Source organism: Bos mutus, chromosome 1, assembly GCF_027580195.1.
Source record: "Bos mutus isolate GX-2022 chromosome 1, NWIPB_WYAK_1.1, whole genome shotgun sequence".
Lineage (NCBI taxonomy): Eukaryota > Metazoa > Chordata > Mammalia > Artiodactyla > Bovidae > Bos > Bos mutus.
In genome coordinates this window covers 154,550,416-154,575,454 of record NC_091617.1, presented here as the reverse complement: position 1 = coordinate 154,575,454, position 25,039 = coordinate 154,550,416, and the positions used below count along the sequence as shown (strand labels likewise).

Here is a 25,039-nt window from a genome sequence, read left to right as displayed (position 1 = left end):
GCTGAGGAGGAAGGGGACCAGCAGAGAGAAGGTCTGCTGTCCGTGGGCTCAGTGCCTGCACCTGGCCGCAGCCACAGCCGCAGCGCCGCAGGCTGCCCGCCTCCCGCATGCTGGCACCGGGCCGCGCTGGCCTCAGGCTGTGCAGGCGCACGTGCCACATGCAGCAGCGCAGCTCCCTTCAGTGTCTGTTTTGTCCATTTGGTCATTGTTTGCCATCTTAAAACTTGCCATTCTTTGTCCATTTATTCCATTTTCTTTATTTTTCCTGTGACCCACGTGTCCTAGTCCATCCTGACCAGGGACATGGTTATAAGAGCTGCACTTATTCCTAAGTTCCCTCCATGTGCAGTATTGAAACTGTTTACTATTTGTTTTGTCTTCTTCAGTTAATTGGTTTCAAAATCACACCCTCTTTGTCCTCAGACCTGCGTTTTGTGTACCTGATGGGCCCCATGCTGGCATCCCCTCAACCCACAGAGCTGCTCTTAGATGAAGAAAGTTCCTTACAGAAACTTATTTTTAACTAAATTGTTCTAACTGAGGCTTTTGACAATTTTTCTTCAACAGCTGAAAGACCAGATTTTATCCTTAAATCGAGAGGTAGAGGAGCGCCATTCCGAACTGGAGAAACTTCAGGAGAGGCGGGAACGGGAGAACCAGGAGGGCACCGCTCTCATAGCGATGCTCAAGTCCGACGTCGACCTGTCCCATGGCGAGAGGTCAGTGGCCGCCCCTGCCTCATGGCTGGAGTGCATGTTGGTTGGCATCTACAGATGGGATCCTGTGCCTCATGGTTCTCCCGTCCAGGGAGGTCTTAAACCGCAAGATAGGCGCTGAGTTGTCACCTGCATACCCTCACCTCGCTTTGCCAGCCCTTCACGTGTTGCCAGTTTACAGGATGTGATGCTGCACTGTAGGCACTGATGGCCCCATCCCACCCGACGCCAGGCAGTCTTGGATCTGCTTCTCGTGTGTGTCTGGAGTGGGCCAGGGGCCGCTCAGTTACGTTTGTCTCTGTCTGTCGGGCCACTGCCTCAGCATTGCCCAGGAGATGCAGCTTTCAGGCTGGCCTCTCTGTGCCTCTTTGTGTGTCCCTCAGCCTGACCCTGCTGGTATCTTATGGTCCTGCTGCTCTGGGGTCCCTGCCGCCCCCAGACCCTCCTCCTCAGGGCTGCGGTGCTGCCGTGCACACAGCCCTGAGGGTCAGAGGAGAGCAGGTGGGGCGGCGGGGCTGCTGTGCCGGTGCGCCTCACATGGGCTTGATCTCTCGTTCATCTATCGTTTCATCGTCTCCGTGAGGACCTTGCCCGCTGTTTGCGGCTGACTTGTGGTTGGGTGAGGGGGCTGCAGGTGGGATGTTACAGGTCTGGGTAGTCAGCTTCCTGTGAAGCTGTGAGTCGTGAACAGGTTGGGGAACAATCCCTGATGTCTCGGGGCCCCTGAGGCCACACCCTAGGCAGGGTCCCCATGCCCCTGACAGTCCGGGGGCTGTAGCTCAGAGACCGGATTCCACCCTAAGAGAACCAGACACCCTGAACTCCGTGGTTCTTATGGCCCCAGTGAAAGCTGGGGAGCCTGCCTTCCCACGCTTATGGGTCATGGGTTAGGGCTGACTTCTAACTTCTGAACAGGTGTCTCCTGAGAGCCAGCAGGACTGCGCCACAGTGATGGGCTGGGCTTACACAGTCACGTTGGGGGCAGAATGGGGAGCGGCTGAGAGGGAGGTTCTGGGAGAAGCCCCTGTGCTACTTGGGGCACCTACCCAGAGCTGGCAAGCTGGACGTGGCCTCCAGAAGAGTGCCTTGATCACAATCACGCTGCTTGCGTGTGGGTCAGGCGGGACTGGTCTCGGCTGACGCTACCCTGTGCCCCCCACCTCCCCAGGAGAGCTCTCCAGGATACCCTGAGGCGGCTGCTGGGTCTGTTTGGGGAGACGCTCCAGACTGCCATTGCCTTGAAGAGCCGCATTGGTGAGCGTGTGGGGCTTTGCCTGGAGGACAGGAGCCCGCCCACCACACAGCCGGGGGGCCAGAGCCCCCCTACAGGTGAGCCTTGACAGCCCTGCACCGAGGCCCCAGCCCAGCTCCCTGCGGGTGTCTTGCAGCACAGCCCTTGTATGTATTCGCTTGCAGACCCTGCGCTGGACGACATGTGGGCGGGGCTCGATGTGGCCTCCCTAGAGCCAGACGGCACGGTGGCGGAGTGTGCAGAGACATCATCGGTGGCTGAGATCAGCAGTCACGTGTGTGAGAGCTTCTTCCTGAGCCCAGAGCGCACGCTGGACTGTGAGCAGCCTGTCAGGAGGGTCTTCCAGAGCCTGGGCCTGGCGGTGGATGGCCTCCTGGAGATGGTCCTGGACTCGGCCAGGCAGGTAAGAAGACACGGGCTTCAGCTCCCCCTGCAGAGAAGGGTGCTAGGCGGAGTGAGGGATGGCAGAGCTGTCCGACCCCAGGGGCCTGCACCGACCCCAGGGGCCTGCAGGCGCTGTGCTGTCAGCATTCTGTTCTCCAGCAGATGTGCAGGTGGGTGTCGTCCTGACCCTGTTACTGGCAGCCACATTCAACCACGTGCTTTCCTCAAACAGAAGTCTTCTCTGAGCCGAAATCCTTGAGGAAGTAGGCTTGCTATGAATGAAAAGACAACCTTGGTGCACTTAGTTTAGACCCTGTGTGTTCAGCCTCTTGCTGTACCTCACATGCTAGTTTAATTCCAAATGGGATAAAATTTTGTTTCAAGATTATTACTGAACATTGGGATGTTTTTGTTAACCTTTTAGAATGTTTCAGACAATTAACAAAACATGGAAAACAATAGAGACCCTTTTCCCAAAGTTGCCCTGTTAAAAAACAAGCAATTTCAAGTGAAATGTCACTGTTGACATCTCAGGAACATGGACATGTGGATGCAGGCAGAACAGCAGTGTCAACCTCGGATGTGTCTCCTCTGGCTTTGTCCCGTCTTCTCTAAGAAACCAGACAGAGTGGGGCAGCGTCTGGTGATAAGTAGCCAGGTGCTTTTGACTATCCCCATGTGCGAGCATCTCCCGGGAGGGCAACCGGTGTGCAGTTCTGACCTGGCCCATGGCCCTACATCCAAGCATGCGGGCAGTCTGTGGGGGCCTTGCTTGCACCTCAGAAATCTTGCCCCCTCACTGTCTGCTCTGCAGAGGGCACATAGGCATATCAGGGGAAGCAGCGTGGGCTTGGGGAGGTGGGTGGGCCGTGGGGAGGTGGGAGCTGGCAGGGGGCAGTGACTGGAGGGGAGGATGGACCCCTGATGAGGTTGGGGTCAGTGGGGCTGCCCAAGGGCCATCGGCTGCAGGAAGGGGCAGCGGTGGCTGAGCACTTGGACATGGGCCCTCAGCAGGGCATGAGAACTGGCAGCTTTGGGGGCTGTTTTCAAGGAAAAGCTGACAGGTTTCCTTAGAGGCTGGGTCTGGAAGGGTCGGAGTTGGTGATATACAGGAGGAGACTGGGCAGCCCAGGCCAGGTGCTGAGCTCTCTGCAACGACAGCTGCGGGTAGGCGTTTTGATTTAGATCCTCAGCCTGGATATGCCCACCAGGGTAGCTTGGGAGGAAAGGGAGGCTGGGGTCCCAGCAGGCAGGGTGTTGTGGGCGAGGGCCTCCATGGTGGCCATGCTGGGAGGAGGGGATGTCACAGGCCATGCAGATGTGTCAGGTCCCCTGCTTACTGTGGTGACGGCCCGGGAGCCTTCCTGTCCTCCACCTGTGGTTACCAGGTGGCCCGTCCCTGCTTGTGTGCCAGGCTCCCTGTCCATGTTCCATGCAGCACCCTTGGGGCTGACGGTCACAAACGGTGTGTTCGTGCAGCGTTGTCTGTGTTTGCATGTGTGGAACTTTCGTCTATTGAAAACTTGTTGCTTCGTTAGTAACTGACATAATATCGGGCATCAGAATCGTTGTTCCTCATGTGATGTTTACCATTTCACCAAAATCCTACACGAGGAGAGCTTCTACTTTCCAATGTGTTTCACAGCTGGAGGAAGCGCGTCAGATCCATTCTCGTTTTGAGAAGGAATTCAGCTGTAAGAATGAGGAGACAGCACAGGTGGTGAGGAAGCACCAGGAGCTGCTGGAGCAGCTGGAGGCAGAGAGCAAGGCCAAGGCCCAGCTGGCACTGGAGCTGCACAAAGCAGAGGGTGAGCGCGGCCCTGAGAGTGTTAGCAGCAGAGCCCCAGGAGGAAAGAGGCTGGGCTGAGAGGCTCCAGTGCCCTTCCTAGGGGTGTGGGGAGGGGAGCACCTCAGGGCAGGTGGCCCTGTAGGTCCCTGTGCGAACGGGGCACTCAGCCTGCCTGCCCCCGTCCCCACCCCCACCCCCGCGTGGTTTGCAGGCATCATCGAGGGCTTCAAGGAGGAGAAAGCCGGCCTGCAGGAGGCGCTGGGCCAGAAGGAGGCAAGCGAGCGGGGCCTGGTGGGCGAACTGGAGGGCCTGAGGCAGCAGCTGCAGCGGGCGGTGCGGCGGCAGGCAGAGCTGCGGGAGGAGAACGCTGCGCTGTGCAGCCAGACGGAGGCCCTAGCTGCGGATGCCCGAGAGAGGGAGGCTGGTGAGGAGGCGGGCACAGCCCGGAGCAGGGGGCTTTTCATGCTGCGTGAGGGTGGGGGGCTGCTCTCGGAGGAAGGGCTGCCAACCGACTCTGGGGCCAGGTCACCTGGCCAGGAGGTCGCCCGCCTGTGTGCAATCGTGCATCCACGTCCTCGGAGCTGAAAGTGCTTATTTGGGATCAGAGGATTGAAGTTTGGAGCACACAGATTCGGGTCTTGAGAGGGAATAGTGACAGGCGAGGCTTTAAGGGTGAGGAAGGCGGTTTGCCTGCAGAGCCTGTTCAGTGGGGCTGGGGGCAGGAGCCAGTCTGGGCTGATCCCTGACCCTGAGCACTGAGGCTGTCATGGGGGAAAGGCGCGAGTCCTTGCTGAGTCCTGGGATCTCTGCATTTGCCCCAGTCTGAAGTCCACTGCCTCCTTGGTGGGGACGTGTGTGAAGCCCACTCCTGGAGACCCCAGCTCCATGTTGGAGCCCCCGACTTGGAGAGTCCTGTTTATTTCACATTTCACAAGATAAACGGCTACCTAAAAATTTCATTTAAAGTTACCTGGTTGTTCAGTGGCTAAGACCCTGCGCTCCCAATGCAGGGGGCCCAGGTTCGATCTCTGGTCAGGGAACTAGGTCCCACATGCCACAACTAAGACCTGATGCAGTCAAGTAAATAAACGTTAACAAATAAAATTACCAGAAAAGTGACTAACGTTAACCTTAGGTAGGAAGACATACAGTTTGCAGTGTTTTGTGGTCGCCTTCAGGGAGATGCCATCTATCCTGTGTATTTGTCTTTGTTGTCTTTAAAAGTCAGCACCGAAGCCCCTGGGAGCTGGGACCTGCTGCCACATGGGGGCTGGCAGTGGCCTTAGTCCATCCAGAGGCCGGGCGCTGCAGACGTTACCTCCCCCCCGCCCCACGGTCCTGGAGCACTGGGACGGTCACCTTCTGGTGACACGCTTTCTCTCTGGGTCCACGTGCAAGTGGGGCAGGAGCTCTGTGGGGCCCCTTTCATAATAAAGGCTCTCACCCGTCATGACGCTTCACCCTCGGGACCTCATCACCCTAAACGCCAGCCTGTGAATTCTGGGGCCCGAAATGACATTCTGACCAGAGCAGTGGTGTCTTGAAGCACATGTTTCAGAGGTTTGTCCGAGGCTGTGGCATCTCCTGCCACAGTCCCCTTCCCTTACTTCTGAGTTTCATATCCTAAGTCACCAGCCTTCCTCTTTGCAGCTCTGAAGGTGCTGTATGTTTTTGTTTATAGGCATTCCTGTTTCTGTAGCACATGAGGATTCAGGTTTGTAGAAGCAAATGAGTGATTTCTGTGTGATCGGCTCTATGTTTGCATCAGGTTTTGCCAAGTTTTTACTAAAGAGTAAAAATACTTAAGAGCTTTTGTGGCAGACCGCTACATAAAAGGGAGCTTAGATCTTCAGTGTTCTTACAGAGACGTGGTCAGGCGTCTCAGGGCCCCCAGTGCAGTCCCTGAGCTGTAGGAGCCCTGTCTCCATCCGTGTCCTGGGCTGGGGGCCCTGTGCGGCCTGTGGCCCTGGAGTCGGCCGTTGGCTTGGCTGTAACGGCTCTATGGACACCTGCCCTCTGCCCTACTTGCATGAAGGTCGAGTGGCCCCATCAAGGTCGAGTGGCCCTGGCACAGGCAGGTCCTCTCTGGGTGGCTGGCCAGGCAACGCTGACCGTCGCCGCATCTCCCCAGCTGTGAATGGCATTATTCTAACTGCATGTTCATCCCGTTTGCCATCATTGCTACATCGTTAACATAAAAACTTACTGAGAATGCTGTGTCAGTGGGGATGACAGTTTGTCACAAAAGACTGACATTTATATAAACCAAAATAGCTAACTTCTGAATGCTGGTGAACTGTAGATGCAGATTTAGGGATTTAACAGTTTCTGGTTGGTACCAGCACCTTGGGGTCCATCTGAGGGAGACCCCATTTGAAAAGCTGCTCATTAACCTGCCCGTTCCCTTGGCCCGTGGCCTTGCCACCCGTCAACGTTAGGTCAGCTGTAACTTTGCTGATGGCTCAGCCTTTTCCTCAGGACACGTCACCCTGGTACGTGGGCTGCCTGTAAGTTCAGCGGGTCAGTGGGAACCTTCCAGCTGGGCTGATATTCTCTCGGGTGGAGGTCTTAAGTCACATTTTATATTTCCATGTTGGAGAGTATATGTGAAGGCATAATTCCTAGAAAATTACCTGATAACATCATTTGGGGACACCCAAGATGTATTTTCTCCTCAGGCTTTAGAATTTTTTATTTTAGCCAATTTTTTGTTTGAAATACATAATCCCCAGCCCCTCTTCTCATGCGCATGGAAGTTCTCATTTTATTTCCAGTGGGTTCTGGCTGAACTGTGGCTTGTTCGGCAGGTTGTGGGCTCAGGGTCTGACAGGTCAAGGCGGCTGAAGCAGCTGTCATCCTCCGCCAGGTCACGGCCCATGGTGGGGAGGGGACTGGGGGAGCCCTCTGCCCCCTGCTCTGGCCCGGCAGGGAGGGGGTGGGAGGAGCCCCCTGCTCTGGCCAGGTGGGGTGGGTCTCAGGCTGCCAGGGCAGGTGCGTGCTCGTCTCTGCCGTGCTAGCATCCTGTGTCTGCTGGACGTGCACCCTGAGCGGCTCCCTGCCCTCTGTTCTGCATCTTCAGCTCTGCGGAGGGAAGTGGAGTCACTCACCCAGGAGCAGTCGGAGGCCAGGAGGCAGGCGGATAAGGACCGTGCGTCCCTGCTCTCCCAGATGCGGTTTCTGGAGGCCGAGCTGGAGGAGCAGCTGTCTCATCAGCAGGCATGTGCCCGGCAGGCCGAGGAGCTTGCCGCCCTGAGGCAGCAGATTGACTCCCTGGACCAGCACCTGCGCCGCCAGCGCCAGTTCATGGACGTAAGTCTTGAGCGATAACGTTTGCATCGCCAGAGGTCATCTTCACGGCGTGAGCTTCCTTCCAGGTTGTTAAGCCACGTCTGTGCCAACGTCGGGGTGGACTTGAGCTCAGCTGATGTGTGTCTTGGGTGTTGCCCTGGTCCGGGGTGGTGTCCAGTGGCCCCATGTGTCTGCTCTTTCTCTCTGCCCACGTCTCAGAAGCCACCCTGGGTCCTCCCTGGAAGCTGCACCCCTTCTCGTGGCTCCGTTGTACGAGGTGCCTGAGAAGAGGGGCCCTTCGCCCAGTCCCCTGTCCTCCCCTCCTGCTTCAGAGGGTGGTGGTGTCACTATGGGCAGTGGAGACGCTGGGATACATGTGAATAGGCCGCCCCTCGTGACAGGAGCAGGCAGTGGAGCGGGAGCGGGAGCGGGAGGACTTCCAGCAGGAGATCCAGAGGCTGGAGGAGCAGCTCCGCCAGGCGGCCCGGCCGCGGTCCCCCGGCCTCCGTGACAGCCACGTAAGTGAGCCTACCCTCGCCCCTGCCGGCCCAGCCTGGGGGAGCTGTTCTCTACGATGCTTGTAAGCTTTATCATTAATGACATTTTTGCCTTCCATGTACATGAAAACGACAGCGGGCACAGCTGGATAAGGAGGTACAGGTGCTCCGAGCTTGTCTGTGTCTGTCCATCTGTCCGCACCCTTGGTGCTGCTGCTCCTCACCTGACTGCTGCATGACCAGACGGGGGGGGTTGGTGCACAGGGCTGTCTCTGGCTTGCTTTTCTTACTTCATTTTGTTTGGTCCAGATTTGTCTGCTTTTTCCTGTCCAAGGTCACTGTGGTGGTTTGTTCTTTCTAAAAATTAAACTTATTTTGAGATAATTATGGATTCACTTGCTGTTGTAAGAAATAAGACCCAGTTCCCCTGTGATGATATCCTGCAGAAGTCCCACTGAGGTGCAGACTTGCAGACAGGAGACAGTGCCCACCCCTTGCACCCACTAATCCACACTCTGTCCGTATTTTGTCATCTCCATGCTGTCGTGCAGTCAGAGCATTGTTGTTTAGCTATAAAGTTGTGTCCAGTTCTTTGCAACACCAGGGACTGTAGCCCACCAGGCTTCTCTGTCTGTGGTATTCTCCAGGCAAGAATACTGGAGTGGGTTGCCATTCCCTTCTCCAGGGGGTCTTCCTGACCCAGGGATCGAACCTACGTCTCCTGCATTAGCAGGCAAATTCTTTACCGCTGAGCCACCTGGGAAGTTGGAGCATAGGTGTAGCCTTTGCGCTCCGCCCGCACTTGACACAGATACTTGATGTATCTGTGCTTGGTTCTTTTCCTGCTGCTCAGTGGCTTTCCATTCCTTACTATCAAAATTCATTTTATTTTACTAACAAATTCTGTGCTGTTATTCTTGTCTTTTTATGGAGAATTCTGTCATGTTCTTTCGCTTCACTGTGCAGCCAGGTCAGTTTTCTCACAGTTGTGTTGTACTTTTTAACTTGGAAGGTGGGGCATTTTTTAAAAACTATTGTTTCTGAAGTATTTTTTGTGGTTTTAGGTTGAATTGTTAGAAGAAAAATTGAGAGAAAAATCAGATGGACTTAATGAATTGATTCTAAAGAAAGAATTGGTAGACAGACAAGTACTAATTCAGGGAGAGGAGATCAGGCGTCTGGAGGAGACGAATGCCAGCACCACGAGAAAACTGCTGCAGCTCCAAGAAGAGCTGGAGACACAGCGGAGAGCCGTGCGGGCCCTGCAGCAGGTGAGCACGGCGAGGGCTGCCGCTGGCGGAGGTGCCTGCGGGCCCTAGCTGCTGGGCTGGGCTTCCTCTGCCCCTGGCCTCGACCCTCTGCTGTATGTTCCCTGTGCTGTGGACACAGTTGCCAAGCGTGTGGGGCCCCTCGGCCCCAGTGACCCCAGCTGGGTGTCCTGCCCTGCAGCTCGGCTCTGACACTGTCCACCCGGAGGTGGCGCCAGACCTCACAGCTTGGGGCTCAGCCCCACGGCCGCACCCCCGCCCCCAGACGTCCACCTCAGGGTCAGCCTGTATGAATCTGAGGGGCCCGGGACCCCCTCTTGGGGTTCAGATCTGCTAGAGCAGCTCACGGAACTCCAGCACTTCACTTGCTAACCTCCAGGTTACTGTAAAAGGATCCAGGTCGGGAGCCGCCGGGTGGAGGCTCTGCGGAGGCCAGGTGTTCGGGAGAGCGCTGCTTGGTGGAGGCCTCATGGCACAGCCTGTGAGACGGGGTCAACCTTCAGCCCATCTCCCCTCCCGGAGGTCAGGATGACACCGGCAGCTCTGACCTTCAGTCATGTGGTCGACTGCCCTGGCAACCAGTCCCCAACCGTCGGTGACCCGGAGGCTTCCCCAGAGTCACCTCAGTGACACAGACCGGGTGTGGCCGGAGGGGCTGCTGACAAACGTCAGGGCGCAGCCACGGCTCTCGTGGCTCAGGAGGCCCCACTGCTTACTATCAGTCACGGTGTCGCGTTTAGAGTGGTCGCAGTTTGTACCGATTTTTATTAGCACTCCTTTGTCTCTCAGGTACTCTGAGTTTATTCTTAGTAATTAATTACAAGCAGGTTCAAGATTTCAGGTTTAGAAAGCTTGTTGTATTACACACATAGAGCCTAGTTATAATTATTTTAGTTTTTCAGTTACGAATTTGTCAGTCCCCAGTGAAAATACCTCCAGTGACAGTTCTTCACGTTGTAATTTGAAATTTTGTGTCTATGATGTACCAGGGCTTGTGTCTGAGGGTGTAAGATGAGTGTGAGCAGGTCTGTTTTTGGGGGTGGGTGGAGCGGGCAGGAGGGCCTCCTGGTCAGCGTTGACTTCCTCTGTGCATTTGGTTCGTGGAATCAAGCTTTCTTGTATTTTGTGTCATTGGAAGTTTCACAGAAAGTCTCTGAGACTCGGTGAGAAGTTTTATTTTGGAATCATTGTTTTGGCTCTGAGAAAACACTGCCTCCAGGAAGAGAGTTCATTTTTGAAAACACCACTGGGAACCATTAGAGGAAGCGCAGACCCCTCTTGAGGACATGCAGTGTGAAGGGACCTCTGGCTCAGGCCCCTCAGCCCCAGTCACCAGCCTGCTCGCTCTACCTGCTGGGGGCAGTTCTACCCCTGACTCCAGCAGACAGCTGCTGAGCTTAGTAGGGACCATGGGTGTAGAAAACGCCTTTATTTCTTCTATGGAGTTGAACCACATGAACTTTGAATGCATGTTTCTTCCCCACTTAATATTTTACGCATGTTAAATGTTCCTTGGAAACTTATTAACGGGCTGTTCACCTTCATTGTACAGAGGTGGTGTCAGCCATTGCCCTGTTCTTTGGCAAGTTGTTTCTGATTTTTTGGAAAAAAATGCTAACAGCTTAGACATTCTTTTTGTGCCGTGCTGAATAGTTACTGGGATGACCTCCTTCCAGGGGAATCTTGGGGGTGTGGTGGCTCCCTTTGGGCTGTGCCCTCCACCAGGCAGGTGTGGCTCTGGAGCGTGGCTGGGTCTGTGTGTTGTGACTGCACATGCAGGTGTGCGTAGGTGTGCCTCAGGAGGGCTGAGCGTGATCTGCACTGCAACAGCAAACAACAGTTTTGAGACCCCCAGTTTCCTGAGGCACTTGCCTAAAATGAACCTTTTTTACTTAAATAGGACAAAGAGGCATTACAGGAGCAGCAGATGAGTAACCTGCTTCAGGTGTCCGCGCTGCAGTCCAGACTGGACGAGGGCAAGTGCCCGGTGCCCCCCGAGGGCGGTCGTCCCGACCGTGCCGAAGCCCAGCTGGAGGCGATGCAGGGGGCTCTCAGGCAACGTGAGGCTGAGGTGCGCGGGGACTACACAGGGCACTCCCTCGCCGTGTGTGTCTGCCGGGGCCTCCCTGCTGTGTGCAGGATGTCCACGTGGCACGGTTTGTGGGCTTGTCACAACTATATTCGCTTTGTAGTTTAACACTTGTGTGGATTGTGGGATAATAATTTTTTCTGGCATGTGCTTTAAATGTTTTAAGTGATTTTAATAATTATTAAGGTCAATTAGAATATTAGATAACTTTTAATGCTTACCTCCTTTAATGCAAGGTTTCGGACATAAAAGAACAATTAGAAAATCTTAAAGATGACTTAGTAAATAAAAATGAAGAAATACTGCATCTGAACTGGAAATTAGGCCTGCAGGACAACAGCACCGCTGCCAGCATCAAAGAGCTTCAGGAGGAGAACGCCCATCTGAAAGTAAGTGAGGAAGACCCCCTGCCTCCATCCATTCGGTCGTGGAATTGCTGTGGCCCCGGAGGGACCGGCAGTTGTGGGGAGTCAGGCCCCCGGGCCCCCCCCAAACACACGGCACCTCCTTACTGAAGCCAGAGGGACTTCGTGCTGTCAGGGCTCTGCCACAGGGTGGCCCCGGCAGCTCTAACGTGTGTGTGGAGGTGGGGAGAAGCTTTTGGGACATCTTAGTGGGAATCGGAGTCACCTTGACCAGTGAAGGTCATCTGCTTCCCCTCCCCCACCAGACTCTGCTTTTTGTTTGCACCTTCAAAGTCCAGTCTTGTGAAGGATTCTTATTGGAGTAAAATTGCAGGGGAGGCACCTTCCTGGTTGCGGAAACTGAGGAGGAAATGTCATGACTTAGGACCCTGTCCCTACTTCGGGCTGCATTCGAGCAGAGGTGTTTTCAGGACAAAGTTGCTTCCTTCCAGCATTGCAAAAAATCTGTTATGTCTTCTCTTTTATCTGAATGTAATTGTGCTCTTGAAGCAAACAGCCAAAACCACCTCTCTGTAGCGTGGATGACAACCACAGTTGTAAAGAGAACATCACCTTCATAGACGGCCTTGACGTGGGTGGAATTTAGACTCCTGCATTGCCTGTGGTTGCAGCCTGGATAAGGGTGAACTCACTTCGTGAAAGGAAGTTGACGGGTCATGTCGTTTATGCCTGTTCCTCTTGAAGGTTGCAACTGTAATCTTTAGTGACAGCGGAGTTTTAGGTCAGTCCTTGACACTGGCTGTCCTTTGGGCGGGAATTCTTCCTTGATGAATAGATGATGGCACATGAGAGCACACGTGGCCGTTCTTTGGTGATTGCTTTGAAACGAGTTACGTGGAAAAATGCAGTAACATTTTGGTTTTTGAAAGCTAAACTAATAAGTTACTTTAGACAGAAAGCACTTAAATAGGAGAACATTTTCGAATTGAGTGTTACTGTGACTAGCATGCACATTTAGTAGCTCAGTTGTATTCAATTCTTTGCAACCCCGTGGACTATAACTTGCCAGGCTCCTGTGTCCGTGGGATTTTTCAGGCTAGAACACTAGAGTGGGTTGCCATTTCCTCCTCCAGGGGATCTTCCTGACCAGGGATCGAACCCATGTCTCCTGCATTGCCCGTGGATTCTTTACCTCCTGAGCCACTGGGGAAGTCCTGAGTATTATTAATACTATTTAAAACTGCAGGTTTATTTAATTAGGGTATTTCGTGTCTTTGAGATCTGGGGACCCTTTCCCATGGTAACACTTTCTTGGCATTATTACCACTGTAATTGTTATTATTTCCACAGACCCTTCTGCAAAATAAAGAAAGCGAGATGATGCATGTGCGTGAGTCGGCCGAAGCGCAGCTGGCCAGGACAGGAAGTGGTGCTCTCAGTGAGGTGGGCCTTGCCTGATGCTGCACTTTGGCATCACGTCCTCAGTAGTTTGTGAGGTGTCTAGGGATCAACAGAGGCCTCTGTGTCCTTACACAAAGGATGTAGTGTTTTTTTTTTTAATGATTCATGTTGGAGGAAGGTGTGAAGATGTAATGTTGGAGGAGGCTGTAAGGGCTGTAGAGTATAAAGGAGTTCTGTTTGTAGCTCTTAATGGCCACAACATTGCAGTGACAGGCTGTTGGGATCTGTGTTAGTACCTTATCTATTCGGCAAAAGTTTTTAATATCCTTTTGTGTTACTTCAAGGAATACCTTTAAAGCCAGCGACTAATTTTTAAAGGCGATTCTATCAGTTACTTGTCCTTAGTGCTAGAATTGGTCATGTGAGTATAATTTTACATACTGATAATATCATAAATACTAAAAAGTTTACGTGATAAGGAAAATATTTTAGTCCCATTAAGAATAGACAATCACAGATATTTTCTTTTGGGATTTTTGTTTGTTTCTTTCTTGTTGTTCAGTCACTAAGTTGTGTCTGATTCTTTGCGACCCCATGGACTGCAGCACGCCAAGCTTTCGTGTCCTTCACTATCTCCCAGAATTTGTTCAAACTCATGTCCATTGAGTCGGTGATGCCATCCAACCATCTCATCCTCTATCACCCCCTTCTCCTTCTGCCCTCAGTCTTTCCCAGCATCAGAGTCTTTTCCGGTGAATCAACTCTTCACATCAGATGGTCAAAGTATCGGGAGCTTCAACTTAAACATCAGTCCTTCCAATGAATATTAAGGGTTGATTTCCTTTAGGATTGACTGGTTTGATCTTATATATAAATCTGTACATCATTTGTTTTCTGTGATTATATTTCTCATTTTTTGTGTCAATAGTATCTTACTTTGATATAATAACCCCAAATTCCACTTGTAGATTAGACTTCTGATTCTTTGAAAGACCACATTTTGTTACATTTTCTGTCCTTACTTTGTGTCAGTGAAGACTTGCATCATTTAAAATCATCGTATCTTTAGGTTTTTTTTTGAAAACTATACTTACGTTCCCACCACTATTAAGACCTCTTTTGATGTGGTTATTGCTCTTTATTTCCTGTGCTTTCTTTTCCAGCAGCTGTTTGATATCCTAACATCTTACTCTCAACATACATTATCCCTTCCTTCATGATTTATTTTAATACTTGGGTTAGTATCACATCTTTAATTTTATCATTTACTTTTCCCCTTACTCTGTATAGTTTTCAAGAAAGAAGACTTGAACATTTTTTATTAAATGTATTCTTGTTTAGCTTTGTTGCCATATGGGAAATGGGCTTAATTTTATTATCCAGTTGTTTGCCATGAGCCAAGCACATCATAGATGTATATATGTATATAATTGTTGTATATTAACCTTGTATCTTGATACTTTGCTAAACTCACGTATACTAGTAGTGTTTTTATAGATTTCTAAGGTTTTCTATGTAGATGAGCACACCATCAGCAAATATAGACAGCTTTATTTCTTTCCAGTCTTCGTCTTTTATTTCTTTTCCTTCCTTATTACAATGTCTACCACTTCCAGTGTAGTGTTAAATAAAACAGGCGAGAGCAGTCATTCTTGCCTTGTTTCTGATCTTGGAGGAAAGTGTTTATTGTTTCATCAGTATGTATAATGTTAGCTGTAAGTTTTTCATAGATATCTTTCATCCAATTGAGGAAGTTCCCTTTTGTTTCTACATTGCTTCCTCTAAATCTTTTGAGATAATTAAATTTCTTTTATTCTCATAATATGGTTAATTATACTGAGTGATTTTTGAAGGTTAAACCAACCTACATTCCTAGGTTAAACCCTGTGTGGTGGTGATGAGCTACCATTTTAATATATTGTTGGGTTTGATTTGGCTGATCTTTTGTTAGTGGATTTTACATCTGTGTTTATGAAGGGTATGTGTGTGTATCATATTTAATCAGGTATTGGTTTTGTTGGGCTTATAAAATGTTGGCAGGACTTCCCTGGCCGTCAGTACTTAAGACTTTGCCTTCCAATGCATAGGGTGTGGGTTCACTCCTTGGTTGAAGAGCTAAGATCCCACATGCCTTGTGACCTAAACACCAAAACATAAATAGAAGCAATATTGTAACTGTACTGTATTTCAGGGGACTTATTTTAGACTTTCGTGTTTTACTTTTAAAGCCACTTTCACGCGCTGGGTTTGATATTTTGAGTGTGTTGCTTATGTTGTGACTTGGCTCTTTTGTCATGCCCACCTCTTCGTCTCAGCATGCTGAATGTGCAAGTGTGTACAGACAGAGTTACTCCCCTGTGCCTCCGGCTATCTGCAGGAGAGACGAGAGTGTCTGCAGTGCACCTCGTGGGGCTAGGGAGAGGGTCTTGCCTCACAGTGAGAAATTTTCTTTTTTTCAACTACACACTAGCATTCAGGTATGATACATGTGAACCTGGTGCATAGCTTATGTTATCCAAACCAAAACCAAAAAGTCAGTTTTCTTACTTTTGTTTTTACTATGGGCCAGGCTTGGATTTGTATTTAAAGTAATTGTTAATTAATACTAGTGAAACCAAGAATTGTGTGAAACTCTCAATGTTTAGAAAGTATGTTCCTATAACAAATTGGTTGAGTATTATGAACTAGAACACAGATTGGTTAGAACTCTTTTGTATTCTGGTTGCTACTGTTGATGTAATCTTTCTAAAAAAAATTTATTTGGTTTCACCGGATCTCAGTTGCAGCATATGGTCTCTCAGTTGTGGCCTGCAGGCTCTAGTTCCCTGACCAAGGATCAAACGCAGGCCGCTGCATTGGGAGCATGGAGTCTTAACCACTGAACCACCAGGAAAAGTCCCTATTGATGTAATCCTAAGAGAACGGAATGTGTGGGCCATATTGACATAGATTTCAATCCTGATTTTCCATTTATTGTCTTTGTGATCTTGGCAAAATATTTCATATCTACATTTCAGCTGTCACACCTTTAAAATAGGGACAATGACGTTTCCTGTCTTAACATTGTTGAGAATTAGATTAAACAGCACAAGTAGAAGCATCGCTTGATGCCTGGTGAGTTGAATCCCCAGATCCCTGCTGTGCACTCTGTGGAAAACGTGCTGTGAGCTCTGGCTCGTTCACATTCTTCCTTACTGTAGACCTCCCTTGTCGAGTCTTCTTGCTTTTATTCTTGTTCTAGTGTTAGAATGACACCTAAAATCTAAATGCCCTTTGGGAAAACCAAACCATAGTTGCGTAAATGTTAAGAAGATGGACATTTAGAAGGTGGTGAACACTCCAGTATTCTTGCCTGGAGAATTCCACGGACAGAGGACCCTGGCAGGCTACAGTCCATGGAGTTGCAAAGAGTTGGATATGACTGAGGGACGAACATTAACATGATGAATTAGAAGGTGGTGAAAACATTTGTGTGTAATATCATCAGCTGAGCTTTGGCCACGTTAGGACTTCCCTTGGATCACCACAGCCAGGCTCGGGGCCTGCCTCAGTGATGGAATGTGGCCTTGATGAAGTGTTCCAGCAGCTGCAGATACAAATTTCTGACCATTTTGACACACTTGAAGTCTCTCTTTTTCAGGTGTTAATGTCTTCAGTGACATTATTAGTTACTTCCACAGCTAATTTAAGTTGTGAAGTCTCTCCATTCTGTGAGAATGAGTTCAGGCAGAATGGTAAGTGGGAAGGGGTACTTCTGAAGTTGAGGCATATAATTTCCCTCTGAAATGTGCTTGTCCTTCAGGTTGTGTGTAATAGAAGTTCTGAAGTTGAAGAGCTAAAATCCATTATTGAGACTCTGCGTGAGAACCAAGCACGGCTGCAGAAGGATAATGCTGAGGAGATTGAGCAGCTCCACGAGGTCATCGAGAAGCTGCAGAGGGAGCTCCCACTCGGGGGGCCTGAGGCTCCCAAGGCCGGGGAAGGTGGGGCCATGAGCCTGCAGAGTGAGCTGCTGGGCCTCCCGGCTGAAGGAGCTGAGGCCCCTGCAATGCTGGCGGGTGAGCTGCATGCTGCCCTGGAGGCCAAGGAGGCCCTGAGCCAGCGGCTGGCCGAGCAGGAGCGCCAGCACAGCCAGGCCCTCGAGGCCCTCCAGCAGCGCCTACAGGCCGCGGAGGAGGCGGCCACACGGCAGTTGGCCGAGCTGCAGCCTGAGGGCCTAGCCTCCCAGATCCGCGAGTTTGAAGCTGCCCTGCATGCCAGGGAAGCAAAGATCGCAGAGAGAGATTTAGAAATTGAAGCTCTGCGCCGGGAGAAGTCCACCCACTCCGCTGAGCTGGAGGCCATTCTGGCAGCCGTGGCCCGCTTCCGCCATGCCCTGGAGCAGCAGCTCCTGGCGGCCAGTGGGGAGCCCCCTGAGCTACAGCGACTCCGAGAGCAGTGTGTCTGCCTCAGCCGCCAGCTGCAGGCACTCAACCAGCGATTCCTCAAGTGCCAGAAGGAGCTGGACGAGCGGCAGGCGCGTGGGGAGGGTGGTTCCCAGGGCTGGGTGCCTAGGGGCAAAGAGACCTCCTGCAGTGAGGAATTGCAACAGGATGTGGATGGCAGGCAGCTGGCCCAGGCCCTTGACAGCCGTGGCAGTGACCCACAGGTGGGTTTGTTCTCCGCAGGCTACAACTTGCACAGCCTGTGTGTGCTGAGAGCTGGGTGCACGTCGGAAGGTGGGATGTGTCCGGGGAGCTGGGTGTTGGGGGGGGGCTGCAGGGGGTTGCTGGGGGCAGACAGGGTACTGGGAGTGCATGCGGGGAGCTGAGCAGCTGCTTGACATCTATGGGAGGCCGTGCTTCATGGGGTCCCCCAGCTCCGGCACATTTTGGCCTGCCGTGGGCGTGTATCCCTCATCTCCTACTCTGTGTGGGCTTCTGGTCATAAGCTGTGGGCTTTCCCTCAGGCTCAGCTGGCTGGGAGCCCGATGGGGCCTTGCTGCACTTCTGGCTTTCTGATGCCCTTGGCTGTGTGCTCATAAGCATCATCCTTGTTTTCTCCACGCATTGTAGAGCCTAGTTAAGGATGACCTGCAGCCGGCCAAAGCCCTGCCTACACTGACCTGCGCCCGCCCCAGCCAGCAGGACAGCGTGATATCTGTACTCACAGTCTGCCAGCAGCAGCTGGAGTCTGAGCTGCTCTTAGTGAAAAAGGAGATGCGCCTGCATGCGGAGGACGGCGGCAGAGCATCAGGAGCAGTGAAGGTGCCTGGGGACATTGTCGGGCGGGGCACAGGACCTGAGAGCTGTTCCCAGGCAGAGACCCCCTCAGTGTCTTTGCTGTGACGGTACAGGTTACGCAGACTTTAGACAGGAACACCTCTGGGTCCATCGCTCTTGGTAGAGCTGTTCAGATCCATTTGGAAATTTCTTATGTGTTTAATCTAAATACACATCTTAGCAGCTTGTGAAGAGTGAGCAGTCAGTGCAGGTAGGATTTAACTGGGATCTAGGCCTTGCGTCCAAGGTTTTTCAGGTGAGGGCGAGCTGCCCGCAGCTGCACTGCCCCCACATGACCTTTGCGGCCAGCCTCCGGTTCACTTGGGAAGGCTTTGCGTTGGTTGGTTGAACTTTAGGTGTTTTCCATTGCTCCCCAGCAAAGAAGAGCGAGTGATCCATGATTCAGCAGTTTTAAATTCGGATCTCAGGACAGTTGTTGTTCCGTTATTATCTGTATAATGTGTAATAATTATACATTGTTGTTGTTCATTCGCTCAGTCATGTCGAACTCTTTGTGACCCCATGGACTGTAGCACACTAGGCTCCCCTGTCCTTCACTAACTCCCAAGGTTTGCTCAAGTTCATGTCCACTGAGTCAGTGATGCCATCTAACTATGTCATCCTCTGCTGCTCCTTTTCCTTTGGCCTTCAGCCTTTCCCAGCATGAGGGCCTTTTCCAATGAGTCAGCTCTTATGATCCCAAGACAGAAGCTACCAGAAAGCTAGCGTCTCTTTTCCAGGGGCAGGAAGGAGGCTGACAGCGTCGTTATTGCTGGTGTGGACCCTGCAAACCATGCTGGTATTCCAGCCCTAACCTGCTGGGATGTGCAGGAGCCGTGTGCACCATGTTGGTATTGGGAAATTGGGAGAGTCTGACTTGCCCAGCAATAGGACTGTGCACTTAGGCCTGCAGTTTTGAGAGAGAAAACTTGAATTTGATGTTGTGTGTTTATCACGTCCCCTTCAGAAAAGCTACTCTGTGGAGAACGTCCACTGACTCTAGAGCACTTGTCTCAGTGCCCTTGGGTCAGGAACATTTGTCTGAATTCTTAAAGCTCAGCCCTGCGATGTCATGAGCCGGTTGCCAAATTTTTTGAAGTTAACACACTGACAAGGAAATTGTAGATTTGTTCCATAAATTGCAATTTTGTGTTTTCCAGTGTTTGCGTATTGAGCCTTCTAGGCCTTTTTTTCCTTAAAAATAAAAAACTTCTGTCCCCAGTGAATTGCCACTGAAATGGGTTCTGGCAGTTGCCTTTTTGTGTCTGTGTGTGGTGTGACTCAGTGGCATCAGGTATGTTTGTAACGTGTGACCACCCATCTCCACAGCCCTCTTCCTCTTGCAAAACTGAAACTCTGTCATATAAACCGTAAGTTCCATTTCCCCTCTCCCCCAGCCCTGGCAGACATCATTCTTCTGTCTGTCTCTATATAGGTTTATGAGGTACTCTGTAAGTATTCATAAGTGGAGTCACACAGTATTTGCCTTTCCGTGTCCGGCTGATTTCACTAAGCATAATGTTATCCAGGTTCATCTATGTCATGGCAGGTGTCAGAATTTCCTTCCTTTTTAAGGCTGAATAATACTCCATTGTATGTATATACCACATCATGCTTATCCATAAACAGTATGGACCAACAGAAGCAGAAAGTATAAAGAAGAAGTGGCAAGAATACACTGAAGAACTGTACAAAAAAGATGTACGTGACCCAGATAAGCACGATGATGTGATCACTCACCTAGAGCCAGACATCCTGGAATGCGATCAAGTGGGCCTTAGGAAGCATCACTACAAACAAAGCTAGTGGAGGTGATGGAATTCCAGTTGAGCTATTCCAAATTCTAAAAGATGATGGTACGAAAGTACTGCACTCAGTATGCCAACGAATTTGGAAAACTCAGCAGTGGCCACAGGACTGGAAAAGGTCAGTTTTCATTCCAGTCCCAAAGAAAGGCAATGCCAAAGAATGTTCAGACTACTGCACAATTGCGCTCATCTCACACGTTAGCAAAGTAATGCTCAAAATTCTCCAAGCTAGGCATCAACAGTACATGAACCATGAATTTCCAGATGTTCAAGCTGGATTTAGAAAAGGCAGAGGAACCAGAGATCAAATTGCCAACATCCGTTGAATCATTGAAAAAGCAAAAAAGTTCCAGAAAAACATCTCCTTCTGCTTTATTGACTACACCAAAGCCTTTGACTGTGTAGATCACAACAAACTGTGGAAAATTCTTCAAGAGATGGGAATACCAGACCACCTTACCTGTCTCCTGAGAAATATGTATGCAGGTCAAGAAGCAACGGTTAGAACCAGACATGGAACAATGGACTGGTCCCAAATAGGAAAAGGAGTATGTCAAGCCTGTATATTGTCACCCTGCTTATTTAACTTATATGCAGAGTACATCATGCAAAATGCTGGGCTAGACAAACCACAGGCTGGAATCAAGATTGCTGGGAGAAATATCAATAACTTCAGATATGCAGATGCCACCAACCTTATGGCAGAAAGTGAAGAGGAACTTAAGAGCGTCTTAATGAAGGTGAAGGAGGAGAGTGAAAAAGTTGACTTAAAACTCAACATTCAAAAACTTAAGATCATGGCATCTGGTCCCATCATTTCATGGCAAGTAGATGGGGAAACAATGGAAACAGTGAGAGACTTTATTTTCTTGGGCTCCAGAATCACTGCAGATGGTGACTGCAGCCATGAAATTAAAAAACGCTTGCCCCTTGGAAGAGAAGCTATGACCAACCTAGACAGCATATTGGAAAACAGAGGCACTACTTTGTCAACAAAGGTCCATCTAGTCAAAGCTATCATTTTTCCAGTGGTCATGTATGGATGTGAGAGTTGGACCATAAGGAAAGCTGAGCACCAAAGAATTGATGCTTTTAAACTATGGTGTTGGAGAAGACTCTTGAGAGTCCCTTGGACTGCAGGAAGATCAAACCAGTCAATCCTAAAGGAGATGAGTCCTGAATATTCATTGAAAAGACTGATGCTAAATCTCCAATACTTTGGCCACCTGATGGAAACAGCTGATTCATTGAAAAAGAGCCTGATGCTGGGAAAGATTGAAGGCAGAAGGAGAAGGGGATGACAGAGGATGAGATGGTTGGATGGCATCACCCACTCGATGGACATGAGTTTGAGCAAGCTCCAGGAGATGATGAAGGACAGGGAGGCCTGGTGTGCTGCAGTCCATGGGGTTCCAAAAGGTCGGACATGACTGAGCAGTGAACTGAACTGATACTTATCCATTCATCTGTCTATGGATGCTTGAGTTGCTTCCACATTTTCAAAATTTTTATTGTTTTATTTGGCTGCTCTGGGTCTCAGTTGCTGCACATGATGTCTTCACTGCTATGTGTGGGCTCCTTGGTTGCTTCGTATAGGCTTTTTAGTTGTGGCACACAGGCTCTGTAGTTGGGGTGTATGGGTTCTCGTTCCTTGACCAGGGATCGAACCCAAGCCCCCTTCGTTGGGAGTGCAGAGCCTTAACCACCGGACCGCCAGGGACGTTGTACCTCCACGTTTTAACTTGTGAGTAGTGCTGCTGTGAACATGGTGTACAGATATCTCTTTGAGACCTTGGTTTCAGTTCTTTTAGGTGTACACCCAATACTAGAGTTGCTGAATCATGTGATAATTCCATTGCAAATTTTCTGAAGAACTACCATAGTGTCTTCCACAGTGGCTGTACCATTTTACATTTCTTTCAAAAGTATACGAAGGTTCCATTGTAAAGTAGTCATCCTAATGGTTGGAAGGTGGTATCTAATTATAGTTTTGGTTTGCATTTCTCAAATGATTAGTGTTATTGAATATCTTTTCATGTGCTCATTGGCCATTTATATATGTTCTTTAGAGAGATGTCTCATCATGGCAAATTTTGAATCAGGTTGTATGGTTTCTTTTAATTGAGTTTTAGGAGTTCTTTATATTTTTCTGGGTATATTAATCCCTTTTCAGGTATTATTGTTGTTCAGTTGCTAAGTTCTGTCGGATTCTTTGCAACCTCATGGTCTGCAGCACACCCCACTTCCCTGTCCTCCACTATGTCCTGGAGTTTGCTCAGGTTCATGTCCATTGAGTCGATGATGCTATCTAACCGTCTCATCCTCTGCCACCGTCTTCTCCTTTTGCCTTCAATCTTTACTAGCATCGGGGTCTTTCCAGTTAGTTAGTTCTTCACAACAGTTGACTAAAGTATTGGTTAAATAATGAAGATCCATGTATTATCAGGTGTATGATTTGTAAATATTTTTTCCCATTTCGTGTGTTGCATTTTTACTCTATGGACAGTGTCTTTTGCTGCACAGATTTTAAAAATGTCATGAAGTCCAGTTTGTCTTTGATCTGTCTGATATCTTTTGTGTAATATACAGGCAATAGTTGCCAAGTTCAGCATCGTGAAGCTTTTGCCATGTGTTTTCTCAGAGTGTTATAGTTTTATGTCTTTGATCTATTTGGTGTTAATTTTTGTACGTGGTTTTAGGTAAGGGTCCAACATCATTCTTTTGCATGTTAATATCCTGTATTACCAGCATCATGTGTGAAAAGACTGTCCTTTCCCACTGAATGATCTTAGCACCATTGTCAAAAATCATATAACAGTGTATGCAAGTGTCTATTTCTAGGCTTTCTGTACTAGTTCATATGTCTGTTTTTATGAGACTCTGACACTGTTTTGATTACTATAGCTTTGTCATAAATTTTACAATCAAGAAGTACTGAGTCCTTCAGTTTTGTTCTTGTTAGATTATTTTGGCTGTTCAGGGTCCTTTAAAACACCTTGTGAATTTCAGAATGGGTGTTTTAATTTCTGTAAAAAAGGTCTTTGGAATTTTGATAGAACAGCTTTGCATATGTAGAATGCTTTGGGTGGTATTGACACATTTTAATTTTAATACTAAGCCTTTAAATCCATAGCCATGAGACATATTTCCATTTATTTACGTCCTCTTTTAATTTCTTTTAAGAGTATCTGTAGTTCCATTGTACAAGTCTTTCACCTCCTTGATGAATTCTTGGTTAATTTTTCCTTTCTTCCTTCCTTTTTAAAAAAAAAAAATTATTTTTGTTGTTGTTGCTGTCATAAATGGAATTGTTTTAATTTTTTTCAGATAGTTCCTGCATAGAAATGCAGCTGACTTTATATGCTGACTTTGTATCTTGCAATTTTACTGAATTCATGCATTAGTTCTAACAGTTTCTTTGTGAAATCTTTAAGTTTTCTACATGTAGGATCATATCATCTGTGAATATAGATCATTTTACTTTTCCCTTTCCAGTTTGGATGCCCTTTATTTCTTTCTCTTGTCTAATTGCTCTGGCTAGGATTTCCAGTACTGTGTTGAAGGGAATTGGGCATCCTTTGCTTGTTCCTGATCTTAGAGGAAAAGCTTTCAATTTTTCATCCTTGAGTATGGTGTTCACTGTGGGTTTCTCGCGTGGCTTTTGTGTTGACATAGTTTCCTTTTGCTTCTAGTTTGCTGAATTGAATGTTGTGAAAGGGTATTAGATTTTCCAATGCTTTTTCTGCATCAACTGAAATGACATGCGAGTTTAATGTACCATGGTACATTAACTGATTTTTCCTGTGTAGAATTTAAGGAATAACTACCACTTAATTATGATGTATAACCCTTTTAATATACTGTTGAATTTGATTTGCTATTATTTTGTTAAGAATTTTTGCATAAATATAAGGGATGTTGGTTTATAGTTTTCATTTTTTTGTAGTATCTTTGGCTTTAAGGTAATGCAGGCCTCACAGAATGAATCAGGAGGCATTCCCTTTGCTTCTGTGCTAGGAAAGAGACTGCAAAGAATTGGTATAATATCTTTCTTAAATGTTTGGTAGAATTCACCAGTGAACTCATCTGGGCCTGGTGCTTCCTCCTTTTCAAAACTTGCTAGAAAAGTTTGAGAAGGATTGATAGTATTTCTTTACATGTTTGGTGGAATTCACCAGCAAAGGCATCAGGTCCAGTGCTTTGTTTTGTAGGGAGATTTTTTATTATTGATTCCATCTCCTTCTTTGTCTCTCATAACTTTTCTTGGCTTAAATTTATTTTATAAATAAATTTACATTGAAAGGGTCACCTGCTCTTCTCTGGTTACTGTTTGCATGGAATATCTTTTTTTATCCTTTTATTTTCAACCTGCTTGTGTCTTTGGGTTTAAAGTGAACTTCTGTGGACAGCATGTATTGAATTGACCACATAGTTCCTTAGGTTTTAAAGTTAAAATAAAAGGAACATTTTTCATTCTCACCAAGAACTTTATTGAACAATGTTGTCATCATTTTGTTCCACTACCTTCTGCCATTTTTCAGGCAACTTCATAATTCCATCTTCCCAAGTTTTTATCTTTTAAAAGTTGCCTTTTAAATTCTTCCATGGAATTGAAATTTTTTCCTTTGTAAAGACTGAAATGAATAGAAATCCAAAGGTGGAATGTCAGGTGAATACAGTGAATGATTTGGAACTTCCAGTTTGTAACAGTTTTTGCTTGGTCATCAAAGAAACATGCGTTCTTGCTTATCCTAATGGAAGACTGTGACTTTTCTGTTGACTAATTTTGAACTGATTTTCGTTGAGTGCTACTTTCAGTTGGTCTAACTGGGAGCAGTACTTGTTGGAATTTATTCTTTGGTTTTTCTGGAAGGAGCTCATGATAAATGACTACCTTCCCATCCCACCGTATACACAACAT

At 48.6% G+C, this 25,039-nt stretch overlaps 1 protein-coding gene across 12 annotated transcripts in view; it reads left to right on the top strand.

Annotated features, from left to right (window-relative positions):
* Window positions 1-25,039, top strand: part of PCNT (pericentrin) — a 104,999-nt gene that overhangs the window by 44,737 nt on the left and 35,223 nt on the right. For 8 of the 12 annotated variants that reach the window (XR_011465644.1, XM_070377794.1, XM_070377785.1 and 5 more), the window contains 15 exons: window positions 568-719; window positions 1,885-2,045; window positions 2,133-2,371; window positions 3,998-4,160; window positions 4,353-4,565; window positions 5,823-5,855; window positions 7,221-7,450; window positions 7,831-7,947; window positions 8,063-8,083; window positions 8,991-9,197; window positions 11,095-11,265; window positions 11,520-11,672; window positions 12,999-13,091; window positions 16,852-17,697; window positions 18,104-18,295. Coding sequence is in view for 11 of the 12 variants with exons in the window: in XM_070377794.1 (XP_070233895.1) it covers window positions 568-719; window positions 1,885-2,045; window positions 2,133-2,371; window positions 3,998-4,160; window positions 4,353-4,565; window positions 5,823-5,855; window positions 7,221-7,450; window positions 7,831-7,947; window positions 8,063-8,083; window positions 8,991-9,197; window positions 11,095-11,265; window positions 11,520-11,672; window positions 12,999-13,091; window positions 16,852-17,697; window positions 18,104-18,295 (2,991 nt within the window). In the remaining variant the exon portion in view is untranslated. The remainder of the gene's footprint in view (window positions 1-567; window positions 720-1,884; window positions 2,046-2,132; window positions 2,372-3,997; window positions 4,161-4,352; window positions 4,566-5,822; window positions 5,856-7,220; window positions 7,451-7,830; window positions 7,948-8,062; window positions 8,084-8,990; window positions 9,198-11,094; window positions 11,266-11,519; window positions 11,673-12,998; window positions 13,092-16,851; window positions 17,698-18,103; window positions 18,296-25,039) is intronic. The other 4 variants (XM_070377852.1, XM_070377859.1, XM_070377814.1 and 1 more) reach the window with 3 other exon arrangements.